We start from the raw sequence: 27,831 nt of genomic DNA, 5'->3' as shown, positions 1-27,831 counted from the left end.
AAAATGGGTCAATTATGAACGGTGGTATAATTGATTTTGTACGAATTAAAGTTAGGATTCTCCGAATATGCCAGTGTCATAGGAAAGGCAATATTACGGCGAATAGTAGAACATTAATCGGTGGAATTTCTACAGTGCTCACAGCAATGTATTAACAATTTAACGAGCCGACACCTGCGATAGCTATTATAACACAATTATATACAGCGCTTCGTGCACAACCCTGTGCGTATTGCGAATTCGTGTTGCAGACAGCATACGTATTCCAGAATACAAAGCGAATTGCTTGAGCTTATAGAACCTGGCGTAAATTGTCATTATTCCCTTTCTTGTCAAAGTTTATTGAATGTCTATTGACTATACAGATTAAACTTCAATCGTAGCTAGTATTCTCAACATGTCATCTACATTTAATCAAAATAATTTCCCAATGATTGATCGATCCTTATATGACCTGTAGGGGTGTGCGAGTACCAAAAATTTATGGTATCCAAGTTTCGGATCGGGTCAAGATATTCGGGTACTGGACAAATCTTCGGATTCCCGCCTGAACCAAAAAATAATTTTCGATTCGCTAATGCCCTCTCTTGTGTGATAATTGCAAATTAATCACTGAAACTTAATTAATAATGTATTTAACTGGATATGTTCATTCTTAGTTTCCTTTTTATATACTTTATAAATAACGACTATTATGTAGAGGAATAAATAAGAGCGTATAAACGGGACAGCTAGGAGCGATAAGCAAGTATCATCACAAAGAATCTGTCTTCATATTGTGAATTTTCTCTGTTCGATGCTAGTAACGGATAATTAAATTTTTGCAAGAAATATTCGAGCGATGTGGAGCTGAGATCGAGATTATTGGAAATATTTCCATTATGAACAGTAAGGAGATTTTCTGCTAGTATTTCAATAGACTATTATAAAATTTTTCGTGTTAATATATATTTTTTTCAATGCAAGTTAAATACATATTTTATTATTATACAAGTTTACAATTCTACATTGTATTTAACAATTTAACTAACCATTTCTGTTCTTAATTAAAAAATTTAAAAAATTGTCACTTACAACCCTCTGATTCTGTTTCAATTATCTCTTAAAAATATCTCAAAATTGATATTTTCTTTTAAATAGTACAAGCTTTATTAAATAACATTTTGTATTCAGAGCTGCATATATAAAGCATATATAATAAAAATTTATCTATGGGGTGAAACTGATCCAGAATCAGATAATCGCTCACAAGGGTTAATACATGAATCCTCTATAAGGGTACCCGGTTATTGAGCGACATGGATAATTTTGGGTATTGACCAGAGGGTTAATCATTATTAATTAGACGCCTAATGATAATGATATCATATGTTAATTATAATAGATACAGTATCAATTGGAGGGGTTGCGTACGACCACAATCGCACATGCTTTCACCATACAGAAAGCCAGTTAGACGAAAAAGTTCGTGAAAGTTCGTCTGTTCTCGCGCCACTCGGATAAAATCGTCAGCACGCTGTAGAGGGTTGCGCGCGCGTTACGAAGGGCAGTTCGCCTCCGGCCGTCGAAGCGTTCGTACGCGTCGCAGCGCGCTCCGTCGTCTTTCGCTTCTCGTCTCGTTTCAGTGTTTCATTCTCGTGAAAGTTCAGTGTTAAAATGTGCCACCTGTCACCCTTGCCCCCTTTCTTCTTAATCGCATGCTCCGCTCACCGTTTCGAGTACCTGTTCGTGATGGATAGTGATTGACCGTAGTTGCTTCCGACACGCGCTTCCGGCTGTGGAGGATTTACTTCGAGCACGGGTATGTTTCATATTAATGATTGTGTAAGCTAGGATTAAGGGCAGAATGGATTTATTATCGCTTTTGACATTTTTTAATAAATAAACTTTACAATATTTAATACCTTGAAAAATCAAGTTGATTGATTCATTCAATTTTTCTTAATGATTTTTATATTTAAAGATTTCAATGTTTTTGGAAGAACAAACATAGATTTAAAAATGTTTGTTTTAATTTTTTGAAAATAATTATTTACGTATAGAAATCTTAATTTTGTGATTTATCATGGAAATCATTATTCGCATTATTTGATTGAATCATTAATTTAATCATATTAAAGAATGATATTTCTCTTCATTTTATATCATAAAACGAAAAATAGTTTGTGAAGGTATAACACGTTCGCGAAAGGTAGAGGTAGCGTATTATGATCATATTGTAGTATTTACTCTGCTACTAACGTAGGATTACTCCGTTCGGATTATTCTTTTAATAAGCAAACGAATTGCTGGTCTTGTGAATTTTAATTAAAACCAGCACACGTATAAATGTATCCACAAATGAAAAGGTAGTCCAATGAAAAGGAGATGGATGCGAAGATTAATTAAAACGAACGCACGCATCTAACTATTATAACGAGAAATTGAATATAATATCCTTCGATATGTTTCATCATGGTACAAATAATTGATGTTTTCGTAGCAGAATAAAGTTGTTGTCGTGGTCTCCGTTGAGCTAGTTAACCTTGTTGATAGCAAGAACCTGATTCTAGGTGCTTGAGTGGTTCGTCAACACATGGTTTTGTTTGCATTCTTCTAGAATAGAAATTCTATCAGAAGCTTATGAAATTCTGTGTAAATAACAAAGCATTCAATTGGAGCCACTACAGTGACATATATGATTTATCAAACAATTTCAAAATGTGAAATACAAATTTTATTTACGTATATTAAAATATGGCAAATTAATAATATTTAAAATTTCTTGCATGAATTTCTATTTTGAAGACCAGAGAGAGAGAGCTGCAATTTTAATTAAATTATGTATTTCACATTATTTTACATTGTTTTTTTTTAATTATTCTTCTAATATATGAACCTCTCTTATTTAAAACTTAAGCATTTGATTTTAAAAGATTAAAATTATTATGTTTTAATATTTTCCATTTCATTGAAAGTTGAAAAATCGTCGCGTCGGAAAAATTGTTTGAAATATGTCGACCGTGTTAAATGCTTCAACCATTTCGAATATAATGTTATAAATTGATGGACAAAAGCGAGAGGGTATCGGAAACGAAGTAATTACAAACTAACTAAACGTCACTTCCAATTTCGCCAGACTGAAAGAACGTTTCAGATAAATTGTTATTCGTGGTTTGCCAGCTATTATCTAGATGATTCACAGAGGCTGGAGAAATAAACGACTCTCGATATTCTCTTGTGTACTCGTGAACCGAGGTACGCCACATTTTACCCGCAAATTGTTTACGTCTTTTATTTTCGGTATGTGAGCTACGTTGTTATTGTCGTTTACAACGATACCGTCAGTGTGCTCGTAAACCGGATAGCTGATAGCTGTGTAATAATTATTGATAATAGGAAAACATGAGAACGTTTCGTCAAAATTTAATCAATATTAATTTTACACAGTTTTGTATCGTGTTATTCGAAATTGTTTGAAAGTGACGTTTTCAGAAAGAACAGAATAATAAATCAAATTTCCAAAATTGAAGAAATGTAAACATACATTTGAAGCTGTTAACACGGTTTACATTTATTATATTTTTGAGATTTACTTTAAAATACATTTATCGGAAATCATTCGGATTCGTTCGCTTTTTTATTGGTCTATCACTTCAAATTTGTTTACAAAAAATTTCATTGCGGAACATCCTACCCTGAAACAATTTCCCGTTGATTCAACATGAAACTTCATATCGAACGTTTTTATTAAATGTAATATTTACAGAGTGAGCTTATCATATTATTTTTAAACTCCAGTTTACTTTATTCATTACCGTTTTTAAATGCAGCAAATGTTGCACCTTCGCGTTATTTTTAATAAACTTAGTTTTTAATCTAGCGCTATGAAAATTCATATAAATCATCTATTGAAATTAGAGTAATTTCGGAAGAGATGGAGCACCTCTATAATTTTTTAACCATTCGTTAGATTTCACAATATTTGCGTTATTTTTAAATATCAAAATTAATCAATTTTAATTAAAAATACTACTAATTGAATAAAATCCGTCGCAATTTGTTCAATTAATTATAATCGAAATTCAATTTTAAAGATAAAGAGGTCCATCTTTTTCTGAATTACCCCAATGATATGTCTGGCTCGTTAAAAAAAAAGTCATCAAGAAATCGACTAATTATCGAAAGCTCCGATATCCTTGGTAGACGTTTTAATCGAAAGATCCTAAATAAACTCTCGGAAGATCGACGTTCTGGCAGGAATAAGCGGAAGTAAACGGAAAGAAAGGATCGCAGTTCGCGTTCATTTATTTAAGCTGGAATCGCTTGAAACGGATCGAAGAAAACGAGAGGGAAAGCGGTCGACGCAATTCCGGAATTGTCCTACGGATTTCTTGTCGTGAAGCTTAACGATCAAGCGGCGACGCGCGACCCTCTCCCGAGGGAAATTACGAATTACACGTTTTTCAATTAAATATACCGACGCTCTTCCTCGGGGAAATACAGGGGTGAAGCGTGGTGAGAGCCGACGAAAAATCAGTCACGAGTTTCGCGTTCGCTTGTTGATTGCAAATTTTATCTTCCGGAAAAACCGTATATTGTTGACTGAAATTTGAAAAATTTTGCATTTTGAGCAGGAATTGAATTTTTTTTTCTAGAAATATAATAATAAATCTGTGGCTTTCCATTAACTCTGGGGAAATTGAAATAAACATTTACTTTTATAATATTTAACCCTTTGACAGCGGACCATGTAGAGAGATACAAGTTTAATGTAATTTCACTTAGAAAACTTTTTAGTTTCTTTTTGGAATGTTTCCAGTAATGTTCACTGTGAAATGATTAATTTGCAAATTGTAACTAATTACTATTGAATTTTATACAAATGGACGAATCTCCAATACGACGTAATACTGATTGTCAAAGTGTTAATTAATTAAAATTGATTCGCTTGGTGTCCGATCTTGTATTGTTAAATGTATTATATTTACGTCATTCATCATTCGATGATAGGGTATAAATGACTTTGTAATGGACATTGAAACTTAATCGAGTGTCACCTCTTATTCAAATCAGTAACCAATATATGTTAATTACAGAGCTCCAATAAAATTCCATTTCAGGTTATTTTTAATTGCCAACAAAGGAGGTTAACAAATATTTCTACAGTGTAAAACGAAAATTCTAAGATCTCAAATATGTCGATCAAAGCGTATTTCACAAACGATTTTAATAAAAGCCAAAAAATTCGGGAAATTCATACGCAGGATGGAAAATCTGTTCGCAAGATTCGTAGAAGGGAAAACGAAAAAGCTTAGGAATTCGTTGGTTTCCCGAAAAATTCTGTAATTAATCCTTTTACCATGGTACTGGTAACATTGATATCCATGATTACTTTTCGTACAATCAACAGCTTTCTGTTTTTTCCCTTCCATTTCAAATGGATTTCAATTACGAGATCATTTGGCCGTCGGCCAGTTCGTACCAGTTCGTACTGGCTTTTTCCAATGGCCCGGTTTAATTAATTGAAAAAACGAGAACCGAACCGTGGGCCGTTTCGAAAGGATACTCAAAAGATTTCCGTTCTTGTTAGAAAGCAGTTTCAAGCGGTTACTTAAGTCTGTTCCTCAAACGCAAGCCGTTTCTAGCCTTGCACGCTCTAATTTTTTTTTTCTTTCGCAGCTCCTTACCTCTTTTTTCTCCTCTCGTTCGCCGTTTCTTAAGTAGCCGGTAATTAAAAGTTCGAAGCAACCACGATTCACGCCTGGAAGGATCAGCGGAGAGGAAAGGTTTGATATCGTCTATCTCCCTCTGGCAAGTCACTCGTCCCCTTTGACTTTCCTTCTCCGCCTGTTTTCTTTTTCCGATCAGTTTTTTGTTCGAAAAGTTTCGCAAGTCGCGCGACAGCTTCGACGGACTCGATGGGAAAACTTGAAAAATTTCACGGTGGTTTCCGACCGAATACCAACGGTTGTTCTAGCGTTCTTTGATGTTCTCTCGCCTCCTTCGAATGGCTCTTCAACGGGACCACGGTGAAACTATCGTACGCTTTTAAACGGAAACTTCTTTCTCCGTGGACGACGATGAATTTCAACCGAGAGAAACAGAAGCATCGTTTTAATTACTTCTTTCAACCGCGATCCACTCGTTATTTCGTTCATTCTCTGTACCTCTGTTCACTGTTGCTCAAAGAAATCGGCTAAGTGGTATGCAGATATAATAATTTCTACAATATACAGCATGAAATTTTATTTATTTATTTATTTCAATATATACGGGCATAGCCCTTTAGAAAAAGTGCTCCATAGCAGGAAATAAGCATAGTATGTCAATGTGAACATTAGACACAAAAAAGAATAAAAAAAGAATTTTAATATAAATAAAATAAATATTAATACTCCCCCAAATATCAATTTCTCAAATAAGAATTATACTGTACGAAAAATTTCGACGGTCGATGCGTTTATTAATAATTAAACGTTCCCCCTAAAGAACGCCATCGAACAAACAACCCCATTCATTACCGCAACAAGTATTAATAAAACGATCTCAGCAGAAATGATGAAGCACCGTTTCTCACGAACGATTACTTCTCTCCCCCTCAACAACCACCGAGAATACAATCTATGGTTACCAGAATCGTTTCACCCTGTTCTTGCATTCACGGATGATATCGTAGAATACTAACAAAAATCCAATTAGGTGAATAGATATCGTAGCCACGGGGATGGTTCTATTGCCCGCAGCTGCTCCCTATTATTCGGTTATTACGCGGTCGGACACGAGAAAACGAAGCGTGAAAAAAAGAATTCGCGTTTTCTCCGATGCCGGAGCAAACCATCCGCGATGGTCAATGCGGTGGCGATAATGGTATCTCATCCTTTCCGTATCCATGAACCAGGATAACTAGCAGTGGTAGGCCAGTGTTTCAAGCCGGCCACGATAACGGCGATCGAAATTAATTTCTTCGAGAATGGGCTAACTTAACAATTTCAATGGTTTTTCCCATACAATTAGAAACCCATTAACCAATTCCATTCATCGTTCTTTCTAGTAGAGCATCGATCTTTTTCTTTTTACAAAACTTCCCACGTTTTTCAACCCCCTTCAAAACAGGCATTCCGTTTAAAACTCGGTAATTGATTTCGTAACTAACTAATATTTATTTTAATCAAGCGTTATTTTAGTTTGCGAAATTCAAAGTGAACGCAATTGCAGTATAAACTATGCACAAAGTACGGAATAATTTTGCACACGCTCGCATACATTACATACTCGAATGGAACGGGCAGACTTTCGAGGGAAATTGAACTAGCCACTGACAAAAAAACAGGCAACAAGAATTATTGGAAATTTCTACGAGAACTCGACCCTTTTACCTTGCTGTTTGTTTTACTATGAAACCAATGAGGTTTCACCACTATTATATTTGCTTTCGATGGGAATTCTCGAAGGGATGAACTGGGTAGGAGAACCAACACGGTGATATGAAAATTTGGAGCATCGATAATTCTCAGAATTAATATCGTTGATATAAAGGGTTAATTAGTAGAGAAATTAATAAAGTTTTCTAGCCTTATAAATCTATTAATCTGAAGAAAGACATATGGCTAACCTTCGCTTTGGGGTACCATTTTTTTTTCAATTTAAAATTTTTTAAGTAACCTGATAGTGTTTTATAAATATAGACCAAAAATTTAATGGTTTTGAGTGTCGAAATTTATTAGGGGAGTAGGGTTAGTTTAACTTAGGTTATCAAATTTTAGCAACTGAACAGGTTATTAGAAATCCAATGATAGCAACGAAGGGTTAATTTTTCTGTCGTATAAAAATTAGCAGTGAAAGAAAAATTCCTCTAAAATTAACATTTACCACAATAATATTTTTATACCCGCTATATTTGAAATCCACCCTCAATTTCATAATCTCGTCTGATGGACTAGTTATCGAGAAGTTATCTGCACACGGTGCCGTAGTCGTTCACGTTTATACCGGGATAAAAATAACGAACGGTCCGACTGGAAAATCAGCTATAACTAGCGTGACGATTTAATCGAGAGCCCTCTTTGTTCCACGGCACAGTAATTTCTGTCCATTTCACGCTATACTTTCTTCGATGAACCGGCTATCGTTACCTTTGTCCCGAATTCTTGATATTTTCTCGCTTGGTAAGACGACGATCCTTCCATTGTGATCCTTTCCTTTCTCCTCCCTACGATGACCCAGTTAACGTTATAAAATTGTCTTCCTAGAGGAGAAGCTCATTAAAATTCCGTCGATAAATCGGCACCGCTTCTCCGCTAATGAAGCTTCCTCCGTCGAAGGTTTCGCGAATGATAAACAAAAAGAGGAAAGTGGGTTAACGCGATCGGAAAGTTGGCGGTTGTAGGGGGTGGTAAATGGTGAGGGGGGAGGATGGGCGGGCAACCGGGCAATTTGCGAGGCGTAACTTCCGAAAATCCGTGGATTTCAATGAGTGCCGGTGGCACAGCTGTTCGGAACGAGCGAGCGGTGTAAACTTCACGACGGAAATCCGCGCGACGACAGGAAGTCAGCAGCGGGCATGTATTTACGAAGACGCGGGAATATTCTCGCGGAAGTAAATACTCGTTTACGATGCATTTCGTTTCGACACACCAAAAAAAAAAAAAGAAAGAAAGGAAAGGCTTTATCCTCTCTCGTGTACGCGTCAGTCAATTCGTCGAGCTGGCAAGCCACGTTTTCATTGTGTCGTAAAATTACAGGGAACGAGAAAAATACGGGCAAACCTGCGCAACGAATGCACTTCCGTTCGAAATCGAAATTTGCTTGATGCCGTCTCGGGGTTGACAAAAGAGAATGCAGCTTTTGTATCGGGAAATAGCCTATGATGTGTATAGAGTGCAATTTTATGGAGTTTCAAATGTAATTTCACGGGGTTTTACTGGAAAAGCTATGACGATAATTAGAATAATTTTATTATTCTTATTATATTTTGTTTTAAATTATCAGTTCATTATTTTATGACACATTAATTTAGGTGAGATCATTTAACAGTGGCGTCTGGGTTAAAACATTTTCAAAAACCTAAAATTTGTAAAAGTGTAAAATTAAGAAAATGAAAATACTATGAAATACAAAAGTTCATTTTCGTTTTTTGTAGTTAAACAATCCGGAAGACAAGTTCAGCTGTCTCTGTGTACATTGGAAGTAAAATAAAAATTTAAATCGAATCGAAATGAAATCTGGTACACGTATGTCAGTCGCGAAGTGGTTCGTCGGGGATCGTTAACGCTGCTGGCCATTTAAAACAAATTCACGCGGCGGTTTTTACCATCCCCCTTTTTTTTCCATCCACGGTTGTCCGCCAGATCTGTTTCGTAGCCGACGCGACGGATTCCGCGCGCGTCCGTGTTGGAACATCCGCTGTTTCGACACCGACATCGATAAAACTAGCTCGGTGACGTTTCTGATCCGGTAAACAACTGGTTTCGCTATCTTTTGGCTAACCGGCCGCTAGTTTCGAGTGCGATGAACAGCTTTCCATCAGGATCGAACATCGATCAGCTTTCTGTTGCACACTTCTACGGGATTGGTTCATTTCGAGAAAAGTAATTAACTGTAGAAAAAGTGGCTGGGAAATGGTCAAACATTTTTCCCCGCTTCTCTTTTGTTTACTGTGGATTGTATATACAGCGGATCAAAAAAATATTTGCATACCCTTGTTTTAACAGTTATTGTAGATATTATATTGCATGTAACTATTATATTTTGAGATTTGTGGCAATTTAAATTTAATTTCAGATTTCTTGATTAAAAAGTTTTGTCAGATCAGACATAAGGGTCCAGGCATGAGAGAGACCAGGTATAGGTGGTATAAGGAGACCAGGCATAGGGGGTGAATCAGGCATGGGTGGGGGGAGTCCAGACATGGAGGAACTAGGTATAGAGAGGGATCAGGCATAAGGGTCTAGGCATGAGGGAGGAGATCTAGACATGAGGGAGGGAGGACTAGTCACAGGGGAGCCAGGCATAATGTTAGACCTGATGTAAGGACCCAGACATATAGGGGAACCAGTTACATGGGAACTTGGTATATGTAGAGGTAACAGAGAAAGGGCTGTATATTTCTAGGGGGGAAAAAGTTTAGCAATGTCTGTTAGACAAATTTTATCAGGATTATTTGTTTCTGTGCTACAGAAAAATTAGGTTAATGGTTGATAAGGAGAACCCAGATGCAAACATCGAATCACTTTCATCAAATATTTATCGTGTGATTTGAAGTTTAGACGTGGGAATCTGTGTAGGTCAGAACCGCGAGAATTCTCATTTAGAATTAAACGACGGTGGCACGCGACGGACACGAGAATTCCCAAGAGGTCCGCGATAAAGTTAAACTCGATGGTGGCTCGATAACTTGCTTATCGAGGTCGGATTATTCGCTTTCGCTGAACGAGGACGACAGTATCGCTAGTCAGCCGACAAATCGCCACGGGTCCTGAAACACCCTTCTGTCTAGACTCGTGAAAATCGAGAGTGGACGATCAATAGGCGCTCCGTTTCCTACGTGTTAATGCGTCTTACTAGTCTGGCCTTTGACCATCACCGAAACCTTCCATTTGAATTGAACTGTATTTATCACCTTCAATAGTTCAGAAAAACTATTTAATTTACAATAAAAATGCAAATATAAATCTTTGAATATTATTAAAATTAACAGTAACTAACTTGTTCAAACTTTTGTTCAAATGGGACACCCTGTATATAATAGACTTTCGTTATATTGTCGCAGTCGGAGGAGCGGAAAATTTGTCAAGATTCCAAACTTTCAGGTGAAGGGGAAAAAGAAATAAATGTGTATCATTTTTGTAAACTATGATGGTGGAAGAGTGGCGTTAGTATATTTGAAAATTCCTCAAATCGTTCATGTGGCAATATAACGAGAATCTACTGTATGTTCAAAGGAGCTGTGACATTGAAAAATTAAATCTTTGTATTTTTAATCTTAATATCCTTGGATCCCAGATGACCTGCAATATTTTTTCTTATTTGAATGTAATAGAAAATTTTAAAGAAAAATTTCAGTAAAATATTACTTAAAATTACTTAAGAAATTTATTTATCTAATTATAATTAAAAAATTTATTCTTTTTAGGATGTTTAATCAAAGCAATGGAATTTCCTGGAGAGAACACTTTATTAAATTCAAGAATACATGATCATACACGAAAGCCCGAGTGTACCAGTGACCCAGAAGAATAGACAGTGTACCGTTGAAACTCGTGGACAAATCATAGAATAATGTGTCGAAGTTCGGGGAAAGTTTCCAGTGGAAAAGAAAGGAGAGGATCTTTGAAATCGGCGAGGTGATCGCTCGTGTAGTATATAATGTATTGGTGAAGGGAAACGAGGAAACTTTGAGACAAAAGATGTGCTGCTCGGGTGGCCCCGGTGGCATCAGATTGACCAGGTGTGGTGTCGTTTGTGGTATCGCAGCGCTCGCAGCCCTCAGCACTGCGCTTCTGGGACCCGCTTGGCTTCATACAGAAGAGAAGCTGAATCTTCCTTATTTGCCACGAAACTTTGCCAATGTCGTGACAGTGCGTTTCAAGCTGGGTCTCTTCAGGGTCTGTCCGAAAATCGTGAAACCTGCCAACTTGACAGTCCGTGAGTACTTAACATTTCTTGTTTTTATATTTTTCAAGATAACCGAGAAACAGGGTTATCAAAAAATTTTACAGATTAATATTTTTTAATGTTATTAAATATGAAAATATAAATCATTAAGTATACGAATTAATTCGGTGCCACTAATATCACGTTTTCGTGATTACTGTTTTAAAATTTAATGACTTTCTCCATGGTCCGCGGCTCGAGGGTTAAATTTAAATATTTTTCTTCATTTCTGTGAGTTTGAAACGTGGAGTGAGAGTAGGATTAAATAGAAATATTTATATTTTAATAAATTTTCTGTTATAAAATTCTATAGATATAAAAGAGATAAATTTTAATGTGCCGAAGTTAAGATATATTTCATTTTAATTCCAATATTGCTGAGCGGAAGAAAAATTGCATACAATATACCAGGAGAATTATTGTAGTAAATATTTTTCATCAACTAAAAGCCAGAAGACGAAGAGAAAAATTTGATTGTCAGTAGAATAATATTTTCATCGTCGGTGCGAGCTACCTTTTCATTCTGTTTCATTGTTCTTTTAAGGAACAAAAGGTTATGACAAAGAGTCGGATAAGAAGGAAGAAGAAAACTGTTAGGATTACAAGGCTATCTGTATTCATTAAACTCTTATCTTCTCTACTTAGCATTTGCTAATTAAATAGTCTGACCGAATTAATACGCGGTACTGTCTCTGTCATCCTCGAATCTTATCCTCCTCGCGACCTCTACCATGGAAATAAGCTCAAAGTTTCTCCTTCATTTTCTTCGAAACTTTTTCGTGAAGTTCGAGCAGAAAACCTCTATTCAAAACTCCGATGTACCCTCTCATCAACTTCTTTCCATTGTAAAATCTTTTATCTATCCTTAGAGTCTGTGAAATTGAAGCGTTGTTCGAGTAGTTTCACAGAAAAAAAAATTGTTTCGTTAGGTTTTTATTATCAATATAATTATAATACCATTCTAAATGTTTATTCTTTTTCAATTACATTATTTTGAAGTGTTAGTCATTAATAACTCCACTAGAATTAATTTTCACAATATATTTTCGACTTGTGGGAAATATCAGATAATTAAAGATTCACGTTCTTAAAAATCAAAATGGATCTATTTTGACCTACTAACGAACCAGCAGGAGGTGTTAATTCTTCGGCGACGATTCAAAGAATTTCCGGTTGAGAAGTTGAACATTGGCCAGCAGAAATGTTCGCAAAGTCAATATTCAGGCAAGTTAATCCCGTAGCAAGGTTCTCGGTTGATCTTGCAGTCGAACAGAATTTCATCCGAAAACTTTTCCCGTAAGTTCAACACCGACAAAATACGGAAAACATGGTGGAAAAGTTGACGATCTTCCTTCGAGAGTGTAGACTCTGGCTCGAAGTTGAGCCGTCAGAAAGAGACACTGTACACCTTTATCTAGAAGTCTCCGAAATTTTCTGTCAGCTTTGCTGCCTTCTTATTCCGCGAGAAAAAGGGACGTCGGTGGGTCCTGAAGATTGCCAGCGCGTTTGAACTTCTCTCGACGAGCACGATGTCTCTCTATTCTAGGACGAAATCTCGCAGGACGAGGTACCGGGTGAATGGCGTTTGCGACAGCCAAAAGGATTTTCAAGAACGTCGCTGAGCGAACGTAAAAACAAATGACACTGGCTGTAAAGCTGGCCGGAGGAAAACTCGACGATGGGCAGAGACGCAGGGTACGGTTAGAGGGGCGGTTGCAACCACCCGGAAGATGACAATTTCTTTTTCTTTTTATTTTTCTTCTTGTCTCGTCTGATTCGCTCGACCAAGACTTTCGACCTCTATTTTTTTTTCTCCCTTCCCTCTATGTGCTCTAGTTCGTTGTTTTTCTTCTAAGTCCTCTACACACGTGTTGTTTTATTTTATGTTGGGTTGTATGGACATCGTTTGAATTTAATTAGTCCGTGATTAGCTATGCGGGGTGGTTGTTATAATTTTTATAGTTAATAAATAATCTTGTTTTATAAGTAAAAATAAGTGTGAGTTCGCCAGAATATTAAATTAAATTAATATTCTTCACGAAGCGTTTGCTGATAGAATTTATTTTCAATTTATTTTCATATTTTTTTCTTTTTCCAATGTTTGATGCTAGGTGTTAGGCCCTATCCAGGGCTTGATTTTCACACTTCCTTTAGGAAAAGAAAATACATTGTGATTAGTTAAATTAAATTTAACATCGAGTGTTAAATCAATCACATTATAGATTTTCTAACATACGTGACCGTCAAAGCGTTAAATTAATCATCTCAATTAACGAAATTTCATTTTATCCTAATGACATAGGATAGAAACTCGTTCGACCGATTCATCGCGTCCCTCAAACAGAGGAGAAAAGTCCGATGATGCTTTTTCCCCGTGGTTTCACACGATTAATTTCCCTTACGCGATCAGACCGTTAGAACGGCGAAGATAAATCGGAGCGTACCGTCGGGAGATTTCATTGCGGCTCGTTAAAAATGGAAATTACCGGCATTTTAAAAAGCTGATCTAGCTGAGCGTGCGGAAGCTCCAGCAATCGGGTTGGAAAAAGTTGCTGCTGGAATTTGGCCGGGGTAGAGAACCGGGAGGGGTGTTACAGAGAATCTATCCGTGAGCACTAACGAGCTCTTATTATCCTCGTCGACTTTCCTTTCGATTGCCGACGAATCCTTGCCGACGAATCGCGAAAGGAGATGCATCAGAGAAATTCTGAACTACCAATAAATCAGTGACTTCCAATAGATCGATGACTAACGGACAATGTTAAATAAAATGATGAAAATCGTGCTCGCTGATCGTATAGATAGCGTTTCCACTTTTCGGTCTGACTAGTCTAGTAGCGTTACTACTGATCGACGCGTGGAAACTAGGGCGAGGTGATTGAGAACGCGATACAGGGAAATACACGTCAGAGTGATTTAAGAGCTGGCAGATCAGAAATTATGTAATTTGATATGGTTGGAGAGAAAATATAAAAAATATTTATAAAACATCGTTTGTACTTTTAATTCTATTCTCTTTGCTCAAATCTGTTTCATAAATATATTTTGAGGTTGAATATAGATGTATTAAATTTTTCTCGTGAAATATTAAAATGTCTATTTTGATTTTTATGATCGTTATTATTTTATTCCATCTATTTAGGAATTTATTTAATTTCTATTTTCTTTGCTCAAATTTGTTTGATAAATTTAGCTATTTTGAGATCCAAAATAGATGTATGTTTTATTTTAATTTTTACACAATCCGCTTCTATTGAAAGTTAATACATTATGCATGCAATTCATTCGCCAGTCAACGTGTTAATTAAACGACTACTGTTTCTACATAGAAATATTTGGTTACGAGGGTAACGCTAGTAGATTCTAAACAAACCTCATCCACGGTTAACAGCTTTGTTAAAATCGATTGTTCCGCGGGTTTTGACAGTGATGCATGTTATTGTCGATGTTAATTGTCGGTATTATGCGTTCGCCCCAATGTTTAGCTCCATTCTGCGTAGCGTATTGAACTAAATCGACTACAAGGGTGTGTTGATTGGCAGATCTGTGAATGATTAAGCCACGCTAATTGACCGATTGCCGTGATTTCATGTCAGCGATCGTGTTGTAAGTTTCTAAACTAATCAAATTCTGTCATGAACAAGTAATCGAGCTACCATTATTCGTGGAAATATCAAAGGATTATATCGAACATTTTCGTCGAAAATATTTCATAAGATTCTATAGGGGTGGTAATAAATAAACCGTGTCCCAATAATCGATAACAGAAATCCGAGCTTGATTCGCTCTAACACAATCGCGCGCGGCAGTCAGAATACCCGTCGAAAAACAACAGGAGAAGGTCGGGCAATTTTCTACGTGGACGGTTAACGATTAGTTCCCGAAGGACGTGTGGTTTCCCCAGCAGCTGTTTCCGGAATCGTCGCCCTGAACGGCAACTACCGACATCCTTTCACGACATATTTTTTGCTCCATCTCGATTAAGCAACAAACGATAAATAGATTGTATCTTAGCAGAAAATTAGGAAACCAGGCAGATATGTTTTCAATAATTAAGATTGTGGATTACAAAACATAAATTCATCCAGTAATATTTCAAGAAAAATATCTTTTCAATTAATTTTCCATTAATTATTTTGATTTTTCTTGGAATTATTTGAGAGATAAAATCTGTTATCAGATAGATCTAAATGGAAATGGGATCTACAGTTTTTTGATCCAGTACTTTGCTGTTTTGGAATTTATGGTTTTAATTATTGTTTGTAAAGAAACAAGATTGGTAATTGTATGTACAATTGAATACCTTGGTTCTCCTTCGAATATTTTCTTTTCCTCGAACGACGTCTTGGATGGAGTAAGTAGATAAGTCAGAAGGGGAGGATTTAGATTCAGGGAGCATCTTGGAGATCACAGTCTCTGGGAGCAGAAACGTCAGTTAACACGAGGATTACCCTGTCCTGTATTTACGATATCCAAGGCGAGACCACTAATGCCATTGCTTCTAACATTAACATAACATTATCCGTTTGCATTAATTTCCCGTATATCAGGATACCGGGTAAGGAAATCTACCGCTTGAAACGACGAAAGTAGGAAATTAATTAGAATTCATATTGTTAATATAAATCTGAAGAATTTTGAGGACTATTATAATAATCTCCCTTAATACTCCTTAACAACAAATTATTTAATAATTTCAATTTAAATACACCGCGAAATAATGAATTTTTTGATTGGAACTGGTATTTATTAGAATAAATCAGCGCCGAATTAAGGGGAGGTCTAAGGGAGACCACAACCCCGCACCATATTTCACGGGAAGGGGATAAGCTTTTTATTTATTATGTCAAAAAATACTTAATGAATTCTTTTAAATGTTATTTAATTTTATTTAGAATAAATTTCGATTTTTAAATCAAGGGGACCCTTGGTGGTTTGACACCTCCAGGCCCCAGGAATTTTGAAATAGTGGTGTGAAAAGTTAAATATCAAAATTAGGAATAAATATAATAATAGTTAACACTCCAACCATGGAGAGAGCCACAATTTTAATTTAATTTCATATTTCATATTCTTTTAATTTCCTAAATATTACACTATTCTTTTCAAAATTATTTTATCAATATATCTTGATCTTATAAACACTCTGTGATGCAATATCAATGATTAAATTCATTTTAGTCGTTACAAAGTAATCACGGAAACCGTTATTCAGGGTTATTAGAATTTATTTGTTCCTAAAGAAATGCTTGGAATATAGCCAACGATTTCATCTTGTTACCCTTTTCACCTGGGAAAAGGATAGCTTCCTGGAAGGTCGGGTTGCTTAAGAGCCGTTGGAGCTCAATTTAAATCACCTAATGACCCCTCTGTCTCTCTTTCTCCATCTTTCTCCTTTTCGGTCGTGCGTCTAGGGTGGTGAGCACGTGCTCGCCAGCGCCGGTTACGCGATGGATAAAAAGGAAATTCGACAATATAAATCGCGACTGTCTCGACACGGCGTGTGCCTTTGCCACAATAACGAGGTTATTTGTAATTCCAACGCCGGCTGATCAAATCTTCCTAATTTCCTGGATCTGGTCGCTTAAAATTCCGCTCGCGGATCGTTGCTTGGTCCGCGTTCTCTCGGGGATACGAGCGCTAGAACGAAACGACTCTTCCTACCAGCAGCTGGAACTGTTGCGGAAAGCTTGCTTGCCAAGTGGAAAGAATTAAAGAGAGAAAGAGCCACGGAGACGGCTTAAAGGAGTGAAATTGAAAATAAACGCGTAGAACAGCTCCCGTGTTACCTTGTAACGAGCGCTTTAAATGCCCTAAATTAAATCGTTGACGAGCCGAGAACTCGTAGATACAAATGAAATTTGCACCCTTTGGTCAGGGGACTGGGTGCTGTTCTTTTGGTTAAAAACATGCTAATGAAATCTTTTGTTTTTTTAATTTATTAAGTAGGTACACATTTCGAATTTATCTCTGTTTCATTTCACAGTAGAATTTTTTATTTTTAAAAAAGCTATAACACTTAAACAGCGGAGCCTGTTGTGTAATGTATAATTTTATTAACGAAAAGGTTTTCTTATAATTTTATTTATATCTATGCCTATGAAAATGTTCTCAAAATTTTTCATTATTCCATTTAACAGATCCATTAATAAATTTGTATAAATAAGATTTATTCTAATTAGTCAGCTTCAATATTAATCTTTTAAATCATTCATTTATAGTAATATGTTTTTTGTCGTGTTTTTAATTCATTGTTATCAGTCGAGATTTCGAGAGCCGAAAGATTTTAATTGTAAAAAAGTGCACAGTAGTGTGTTTTCTACACAGAGATCTCCAGCCATTGTATTTTCTTGAGCCTCGAAATCGTAGTGGAAAATACGGGACAGTAAGTTTACTGAAATGTAAACTTGCCTGTTGTTCTCTTGGAACGCGGAGCATGACTGTCCTCTTTGTATAACAAATGCAGCAGACGTTAAATTATGACCGGAATATTCTCGTAATTTTACACTCTGCAGAAGAGGGGGAGGGGGTTACGACGTTTCGAGTGAACCATCTGTAATATTAATGAACGTTTGTTTTTACCTCGTCAGGGGACTCATTTAGCGTAAAGGGAAACTCATTTCTAGCTATTTCAAAATAGACACTTGAATTCTGAATGTTTAGTCTGAATTAATTATTAGTTTGCAAAATGTATCAAATACAAATCATTTGCTCCACGCATCATAAGAAGTTTTACACGAAGTAGGTTCAAACGAGTCTAATTAATAAATTTGACTGCTTCGACCAATTATATGTCACAATCAAAAATACTTGTGAGTTGATGTGGGGCACAATCAATCGGATTCCGTTATTTTCATGGGACTTCTTGTGACCTATGTCTAGTACCAAGCATGGTCGACTTTTCTGGGTTCACTAGCCCTTGCTTCCCTTTCTCCTCTTGCCCGGGTTCCAGGGTCTCATAAAATTAAATCGAACGAAGAAAATCAATTCCTCAGTGTCGTCTCTAAATTATTCGATCGGTTTTTCCCGCTGGTCGATAGCCGAACGATTCTACGATTGCAATCGCGTAATTGCGTGGCTAATGACAGCGTTAAATCGCTTTCGTAGCCGCAATCAACATCAAATTTCAATGGGGGACGTTTAACGAGCCTTACCCGCGGGATTATTCAAATTTCCGTTTGTCTAGAGGACTAACCAGCCCGCGGGCTTCGCCACAAGCTGCGGAGCAAATAAAAGAAAATCCCGGGCCTGGTGAGTCCGATAGGACGTGCAGAACAAAACGGGACGGGCTTTGATTAAATTGCTTTGCTGCTACGACCAGACGGAAAGGGGGCCGGTTAGAAGAAGAGATGAAAAAGCGAAATGAGAGTGGAGAGAAAGAAACACATCGCGGGAAAGGGAAGAAGAAATACTTTTTCCCTCGATTTAAGGAAAGGGAACGAGAAGGGTATCGTTTCATTGAAAACACCAACCGAGCGAACGAACAAAAGAAGTTTCTCTAAAAGTTCAGTATCTGCAAAGAGGGTTCAATTTTGTGTGCAACAGGGAAACATTGTTCGCATTAATGTTTGAAAAGGTAGTACTTTTTCTTTGGGAAAAGACACGACAGGATTTGGGGCAGATAAATTGAAATACTTTGTGTTAACACCTTTTCTAAGAAATCGTTTGCAAGAACTCGATTTTGTTATGTTCTAGTAGATACGTACATCCACAATGTATAGTTTAAAGTGAAGAAATGTTATTTAATTTAATCAAAAATATTTAAACTATATTGTTAACGTAAAAAAAAATAAAATAAATAATTCGTAACGTGTAAAACAGGCAAATTAAAATAAAATAATATTTTATAAAATTGTACGTTTGCATAAATATTCGTTAACTAATCGCGGTAATTATCTTTGAAAATATGAGGGGGTTTGAGCGTATAAAAATTCAGAGTTTAAAAATTATAAAATTTGTACATGTACGTATCCTTTAATGCGGAATACCGAATAAAGGTATGAGTGCACAATTTTATCCGAATTTCTGGTCCACCTCTGCACGTTTACACTCTGTTGCTTTGTAGATAAAGGTCGACGTAAAAAATCAGACCTTTTTTAATCTTTGTGGCTTTTAAATGTTTTATCCGTTTCTTTGCTTTTAACTGTGGCTGATGTTGTTGCCAGACGAGCGAATTTGTTGATCTTTTCAAAACTGTTTCTTCTGCATCCGAAATTTTCATGCAAACTTTTAATTTTATCTTTTAACTACGGAATTCATCAAATTTTCATTTGTATCTTTTACGCTTGCAGTTGAGCGCAAAATACATTTTAATAGCATAAAATCGATAATCAATCGGAAGATGATTAATTAAAGAAAACGTGCAATTTATGAAATTGCAAGGCAAGCATCGATTCGGGTTTTCTTTTGTGAAATTACGCGCAGCCGAGACAAATTAGAGCAACTTGTGCTTGCAATACAACTAAAAGCTTTCTTTCGTTGTTAAAAGCTTTTCTTTGGTTTCGTTAAATGTTGCTTCTAAGAGTGCTTGATGTCTAACACTTTTCTGTTAACAGACTGTCGAAAGCAAAATATCATACTTCATCGTCCATTCGAAAAAGTTTATTTAATTATCAGCGCTTTAGTATTTGCCTTTAGGAAGGTTGTAAATTAAATTTTCTTGATAAACCGAGCTGTTTCATAATTAATCCTCGAACGGCGAAGTCTGCTTCAACTGAGACCCAAACTTACAAAATATATACCTAATTCGTATACTAATTATACTTAATTAATATTGAAAGATTAATTTTCAAACGAAACAAAACATTAAATTAAAATCGCCGTTCGAAGGTTAAAGACAGTATTTCTTAGAAAACTCATCAGTAACAATTTTAGGTAAAACAATAATTTTTTGGAATTGAAAAATCTTTTAATTCAAAATAATTTGATAATTTAATAATTTTCAAAAATAAGAACTCGAACGCATAAATTAATTTTATTTTCGAAGATAGAATGAAAAAGGGAGTGAAATTGAATAACGAATACAAAATTCAAATAACGTCCAACACCGGTTGAAGAGAATAGAAATCGAGATTAAGAGACACAAAAGCGTTTAATTAAATGCAACGGGAAGAAAAAATTGAATATAAACGTCGGCGAATCAAGAGATCCGATATCGAATTCAACGCACTTGACGCTTCACGTTCGACGTGCTCAAAGTTTCAGACCTTTCGGTTCGTGGTTTCGGAAGATCCAAGAAAATCCGTTGGATTTTCTTGCGGCGTTGTCACAGACGGAGAGTAAAAAGGAAAAGAATGTCGCGGCAAAGGGGGTAGCTAAAGGGGTTGGTAAGGGTGTGGTGTAAGCAAGAAACTCGGTGCCATGTACCAGATGTTCCGTATGCTTCTCACTACCATGGATTCTGCAATCGACAAGCTCTAGGCAGCGAACTTTTTTCGATTTACCACCCCGTTCTTTCTGATTTACAATTTCGTTCGGCTCTTTGCCTAATGGCGCCACCCAGAAACTTGTTCTCAAAAACTTTTACTTACAACTGCCGTCGATATACTCTACCGTCCAAAAGTCATGGAATATTTACACATTTTTAATAATCTTTCATATAATATAGAAAATTATTTATTAAATAGAAAATTAATAGTGTGACCCTGGTTTTTAAGAAAATTTTAATTCTTTTTTTTTAAAGCTTTTATACAATTTTATAATTTTAGAACGTGACTGGAAATTTGCGAAAATTAAAATTAGATTCACATTTTCAAGAAATCTAAGTAAAATTAGATTTTCTGAAAATCCAATATGTTTATTTTTACGGTGTTTAAATCATTTATAAAAGTGTGTATTTTGTAATCTTTCAACGTTTGACCTACTTTTAGAGACCCAGAAAAAAATCCCAAATCACAGAATAAAATCTGGGATAAGATATTTTTGTAACAATAAAGAATTTCCAACGGAACGTTCCGATTTTCAGGAAAACTTCGTCATTTTCTGCGAAAGAATAGTGATTTGTTGGTCGTCAGGAAAAGAACGAGGATTAGGTGTGCGTGTTATATAGATTTTTCCATAAGCGTTTTGTGATTGCTGTTTGCAAAACGAGTGCAGTATCTACGCTTCCAGATTCTGCACGATACGAGTATCCGTAAATGGAAAACGGGCAAACACGAAATTTCATCGATGGAACTGTAACGTTTTTCGTTCAAATATTGGCACGGCGAACCCGGTGTCCACGTAATTGTAACGAGATCATAAGTTTCCATCCCCTTCTGAATAGGATTGCCTAGTTCCTAGTTGAACGAATTAATATTCATTGTAATGGAAAGTACGAGCTCCAGATTATCCAACCATAGAGATACGTGAAAATGATGTAAATGTGTATATACTAATAGTAATTAGTTTTGTTTAATGGTTCATTAATGATCTTTATGTTTGTAGAGAGCATTTGTAGTACTGAAATGAGGGAAAGTAATATTAGGTAAAGTTTAGAAAATTAAAAAATTGCTAAGTCAATAAAGAAAACTAATATTAATTAAAAATTAGAAAATTATTATGTAGAATTTAGAAAATTAGAAAATATCTAAGTCAGCAAAGTTGCAATACGGAAAATCAATGTTAAGTAAAATTTAGAAAATTAGAAAATATAAGTAATCAAAATTGCAATATAAAAAGCTAATATTAAACGAAATATAGCAAATTAAAAAATTTCCAAATTAACAAAATTTTAATACGCAGAACTGATATTAATAAAAAATTAGAAAATGAGAAAATTTGTAAGTAAACAGAGACCCAGTTCCATCAGCCAATAGTTAATTGTGAAACTTTTAAAGTGTACATTTGCTTCAAAAAAGCACTCTCTTGTTTTTCCAGAACATTTGTACGGTAAATGAATATTTCCCCTCGAATGAAGCTTCGCGGAATTCATTGTTTATCGCGCAACAGGATTTTAGTTTCCATATTCATTTACAAGAGTTTGAAAACTCTCGTTTAACTGGAAAATGTTTCAATGAAATGTTGCGTAATAATTTCTCTACGTTCCAGAATGTACGAATAAATGTTGCTAAATTTGATACTTCGAGATCAGTTTCAATGAAATGTTTACACGAAACGATCTGTATACTCTATCAAACAGGATTTATCATTTTCCCTCATTATAGAGGATATCTTATGACCAAAGTGATATGTCAGATTCGTTAGAACGCGTATGAAATGTCTGTATCTCTCATAATGTAGAACGCTGGTAAACATTCATTTGCAACATGGTCCTTCGATGCTGGGTTTATTTTAATGCATCCCCCAATGATGATAGCTATGCATTTGGTAACCTAGAAACGAGATTAAGCTCGTACGATTACTATTTAATCGCGTGACGTATGATCATTTCGAACATCTCTCTGAACTTTGATTTTTATGGTTGAATTTTTACTTAAAATAATATTTTTGCTAAACGAGAATTACTGCTTTCGTACTGATTTAAAGGCAGAAGTGAAAATAAATAATTTTTTAAAAATATTTTAGAATCGCGTCGGGTTGTGTCGGAATCGTTTGAGTCGGTTCAAGTTGGATCAGCTTCTCAAAAGTGTAGATGTAGAAGAATTCGAAAATTTCAGGTACCCGATACCGAAAATATCGATTTGAACATTTATCATTCTCGCTAATCAAATTTTCAGCTTCATTCTCCATCAATACTTTTCCACACAGATTCATTGTTATCAGATACTGAAACCGTCGCAGCCGGATAACCAAAGAAAATAACTTTTCGTTAAAATGTTTAGTCATTGATTGTTGTAACAGGCAATCAAGTGGGATATCGGAATTCAATCTTGATCGAACTATTTTCCGATCGTTTCACACGCGGACACGTTATTACATGCACACGCATGCAAACGAACAGTCAGGAACACGAATAGCTTTCTTTGTCGGGTGAATCGCCTCGTTTCGTGGCTACGGAGCTATCGAATGCCAAAGTTTCGAGCGTTTATTGCTCTTTGACCGTTCGACGATCACCCATCGACACTCTCGACACTCTCGACAGTTATTTGTTTCGAGAGGTTTGCCCACGGGAAAGACCGTTCGCCTTTTATAGCCGCGGCATAGAATCGTTTCAGAAATCTCTTGGTGCTCTGTCGCGAAGATTGTCGACTTTTATTCCCTCCAGATACGATGGTATTTATTTCTTTGACGATAACAAGGAAATCGGCTATCCTGGTATTATTGCATCGATACACCTTGTTTTACAGACGTTTCATCAATTCTCCAATAACTGAATTACTACAATTTATTAAAGTGGATAGTAGAAGTGGGTCAAGTCGTTCTTAAAAATAATTTCCCATCCCGATCCGAGTGTCGAGTGCTAATTACAATTTCGCACGTATATCCTATCGTTAATTTCGATTTTAATATTGTTATAATATTATAATTGAGAAAGAAATGAGTTTCAATTTTATTTTATTGATTTTTGCCTCGATCCACTTTGAAAAATAATTAAATTAGAGATTAATTAAATAACAATGAAAAATACATTGTATAGTGCAAGCTTTGATTCGCGGAATTTTATTTCAACATTTAAACGATATGATATTGTTTCTCTCTTGGGCGTAAACGTTATTTGTATTGATAGTATTGTTCGATAATAGTTATCGTGATTCGTCCGTTATGTCAATTGGAACGAGATAAAGTAAATTTCACGTGAGCTAAAATACCTCTTCCCGGGATCGTAATTGAATTGTGTTCGATGAATTATCAATCGATCAATTATTAATCAATGAAGTTGATAATGTTTATTTTAATTCGAAAAGTATGAAGTAATTTGTATTAATCTTTCATGATAGAAATTTTTCTAAAATTCAATTCCACGAACCAATCGAAGCTGCAAGGTTCGTCGTGGAAACAGAAATCGGTAGCGGAAATGACTTTATCAAAGGTTCCGGTAAATCATCTCGTTCCTCAGATCGCAATCCGATACTCGACGTCATCCAAACAAAATTACCTTTTTTTTTTCTTCCATCGATCTGTAGATGCATTCAACTAGAAAGTGATAAAGCAGGTTCGTTATCAGAAGCGATATCTTTGCCTCGAAGCGGTAATCCAGTTTCAACCTTCCGGTCGCAGTACGCTTCCGGCTTGCCGGTTTCCCCTTGCACACCGTGACTATTAAACAACGCAATCCGTGATTCCGTTCGGCCGATAAATTAATTTTCCGGCTTCGTTAGCGCCATAATGAGCTCGTCAACCGTAATTCTCGGTGGAAGTTTCTCTTGAGAGAACGGGATCGTGATAAGCTGCGGTGATTCTAAACCTTCCCAAAGTTCTATAATCATGATTGATTAAACCGCTTCTATCTAATTTTTGTCACGATTAAGTTTACAATAACACAATTTTTCAAGCGAATGAACCTTTAAAAAAAACGTAGCTTGTTTTAGAGGCAACGGTATGTAGAACAATATTCAATATTTTAATTAATTACCATCGATCATCAATTACCATGTAATCAGTGATCGATGCATTTTAGCTGATCAAGTGGTTTACCTTTTTAGTATGTCGGGAACAACAAGCAGTAATTAGAACACTGATTGGATGCATGCATAATTAATTTCTCAGGAACGAGATATATCATTATAATCAGGCGTGTTGTGTATGCTGCAAACAATGAGATGCAGGAAAATTCTGGTGAACATATTACGTAAACGAGAGATTGAATAAACTCGAAAGATAAAAAATATAATAAAAATTTTAATTTTTCATAGTTTTAGTGTTCTTAATAACTGGCTTTCTAATATTCTTTTACGGAATATTTTATATAGAGTTTGTTTGCAAGAATTTTCATTGATCTCTAGTAATCCTGTGGAATCAGCCAGTAATCCTTTTTGAGTTAATATTAAAAGGGGAACGTGAAGAGGTGTTAGAGAAAGAGCAATATATTTCGGGGATTTATATCCGCACAGGAAACAGAATTTCTTCCAGCTGAAGATATTGCCTTAACAGCCACTCACGTACAGCCCTCACGTATCTCGATTTATGTTACCATCAATATAAAAATTTAATCACCGCAACAATAATGTTCTTCGAGAAGCGTTGGATATATGAGACTTCAACTTTTCGATCAGGGTTTTATTACATTGTTGGGAAAGGTAAATATGACGTAATGTTGTTAGCTGGGTAGTGATTCAGTTGGAGATTTATGGGTTTATTGGACTTCAAATATTTGTTAATATACTTTTAAATCATAAAAATAACGATAAATAAATGTATATTAGCTCCACGTTACTTGTGTGACCGTCTGCATGCTTCGTACATCACTTGTCTGACTAATGGTTGACTTCTACTACTTGTTTGATTACAACTTGCTCAGATATTTGCTTTTCTGACTGTCTCTCGTTTATATCCTACTTAACTGGTTACCTCCACTCTCTTTAGGATTTATTTAACTACTTTATATCCATTTACTACTTGGTCTGACTACATGTGATTCCTATGTTGATAATTTAACTGTCTGTTCCTATGTTTTCCTTTGTCTGACTAAATAGTTTCTGTACTACTTATCCAGTGACCAACTTTCCGAAAACTACTGGTCTATCTACACGTTCCATACACAGCTTGTCTGACTAACGGTTTACATGCACTGCTTATTTGACTACCATCTGCTCAATCTCGTTCATATACTACTTGTCCAATTATCTCCACCTTCTATGTTACTTATCTGACTATTTTATGTCTATTTACTACTTGTTTTGATTATGTTAATTAGCTTAGTAACTTATGTTCCTTATGTTTCACTTGTCTGACTTATCACTGCCTGTACTACCTATCCAGGGTTACTTATCCGAGTATCTGCACTTCCCTTGGTATTTCTCCAACTACGTACGATTTTTTCACTATTTATCTGACTATCTCCATCCACTTGCTCGACTACCTTAGTTCTCCATTCAGGCTGTCTCCCCGCTCACTCACCCTATTCTACTTTTCATTGTTCCATGCAACGCACATTTTTTCCAATCGAAAACCCAGCAGTGCATAAACGGAAGACGCTCGTTAAACACGTAGTATGGAACAAGCGATCATTTTCGCTTTCACGAATGGCTGCCACTGAAAAGCTCGGACGACGTAAGAATTGTCGTTGATGCGGTGGCACGTAAGAAGTCGCAGAAACTTCGTGACGATTCCATCAAGCGTTAAAGGTTGATGCGGTGCGGTAAAGAGCCGCAATTGCTCTAAATTGCTACGATGGTTATAGCGAAGACTGACCATCGGCTACCGCTGTAACTTGTCGGCATTAAGCCAATTAAAATGATTCATGGCACGAAAACTTTTACTCTCCGAACCATCCGGTAAAACGATCAGTTCCGCGCGTTGGTTGTTTCATTCTTACAGCAGACTACCATCCAGATGTTCCTTTTAACTTCTGGTGACCGGAGTTAGCTCGCGTGCACACCGTCTGTTTCTTCTTTCTTAAGCGTACCCCATGTGGCGTTCGATAATTTTTCACATTTCCTCGCAGCCCATTCGGGGAGAATTGATTTCTCAAGTTTCTTGTCGGTTCGCCCGGTCATCTGAACGATTTGTCAACGGCAACGCGTGTCGTTAATTTGCTCGCTGCGGATCGATTCCCACCGGTTTCGGCCCGGATTAAGAAGGTCGTTGACGGTAGAGGGAATTTCTGAACAGATTTCATTGGACGGTAATTCGATGAAAATAAAGGGTTCGATGGAACTTGAGTATTCAATAAATAACAGAATTAGTAGAATCAGGTTCTCTGAAAATTTCTTCTATTTTTATCTTCTCTTTGTAACACATTGATCTGTAATTTTTTGGATAATAGTCTTAATTGAATCTTAAAACTTAAAAGAATTTCAACTTCTTAATATTTGATGGTATTAAGCAGGAATTACTAGGAAACTCTAGTTCATCTTTCGTGAAATCAGGTAGTTACAAAGGGAACTAACTTAAGGAAGCCACTATTCACGTTGTTCGGAACGTTCCTTCTTCCATCGCACGAGTTACCTTTTCACTTTGGTTTGGCAGAGGTCCACTTACTCTCAATTTACATGATCTCGTAGAAACAATGTTCCTTGGCGATTTTCTTGCTCGGGATGAAGGATCTTTGGATCTTCTCCAATGCAGCCGTCAGTTCAGAAAATTCTAATAAAATTTCGGTGCGGCAATTTCCTTCTTAAATTTCTGCTAATCAAATTTTCTGAATCATTTCAGTTG

The 27,831-nt window shown here is 36.1% G+C and overlaps 1 protein-coding gene across 1 annotated transcript in view; it reads left to right on the top strand.

Annotated features, from left to right (window-relative positions):
* Nucleotides 1–1,551: 1,551 nt before the first annotated feature.
* LOC114877900 overlaps nt 1,552–27,831 on the top strand; it is a 140,738-nt gene continuing 114,458 nt past the window's right edge. The window contains exons 1-2 of the mRNA XM_029191031.2: nt 1,552–1,801; nt 11,114–11,625. Coding sequence (XP_029046864.1) covers nt 11,388–11,625 — 238 coding nt within the window. The 5' untranslated portion in view covers nt 1,552–1,801; nt 11,114–11,387. The remainder of the gene's footprint in view (nt 1,802–11,113; nt 11,626–27,831) is intronic.

The sequence above is a fragment of the Osmia bicornis genome, chromosome 10, assembly GCF_907164935.1.
Source record: "Osmia bicornis bicornis chromosome 10, iOsmBic2.1, whole genome shotgun sequence".
Classification (NCBI taxonomy): domain Eukaryota; kingdom Metazoa; phylum Arthropoda; class Insecta; order Hymenoptera; family Megachilidae; genus Osmia; species Osmia bicornis.
The sequence above is the reverse complement of the archived record's forward strand: the minus strand, read 5'-3'. Positions and strand labels throughout refer to the sequence as shown.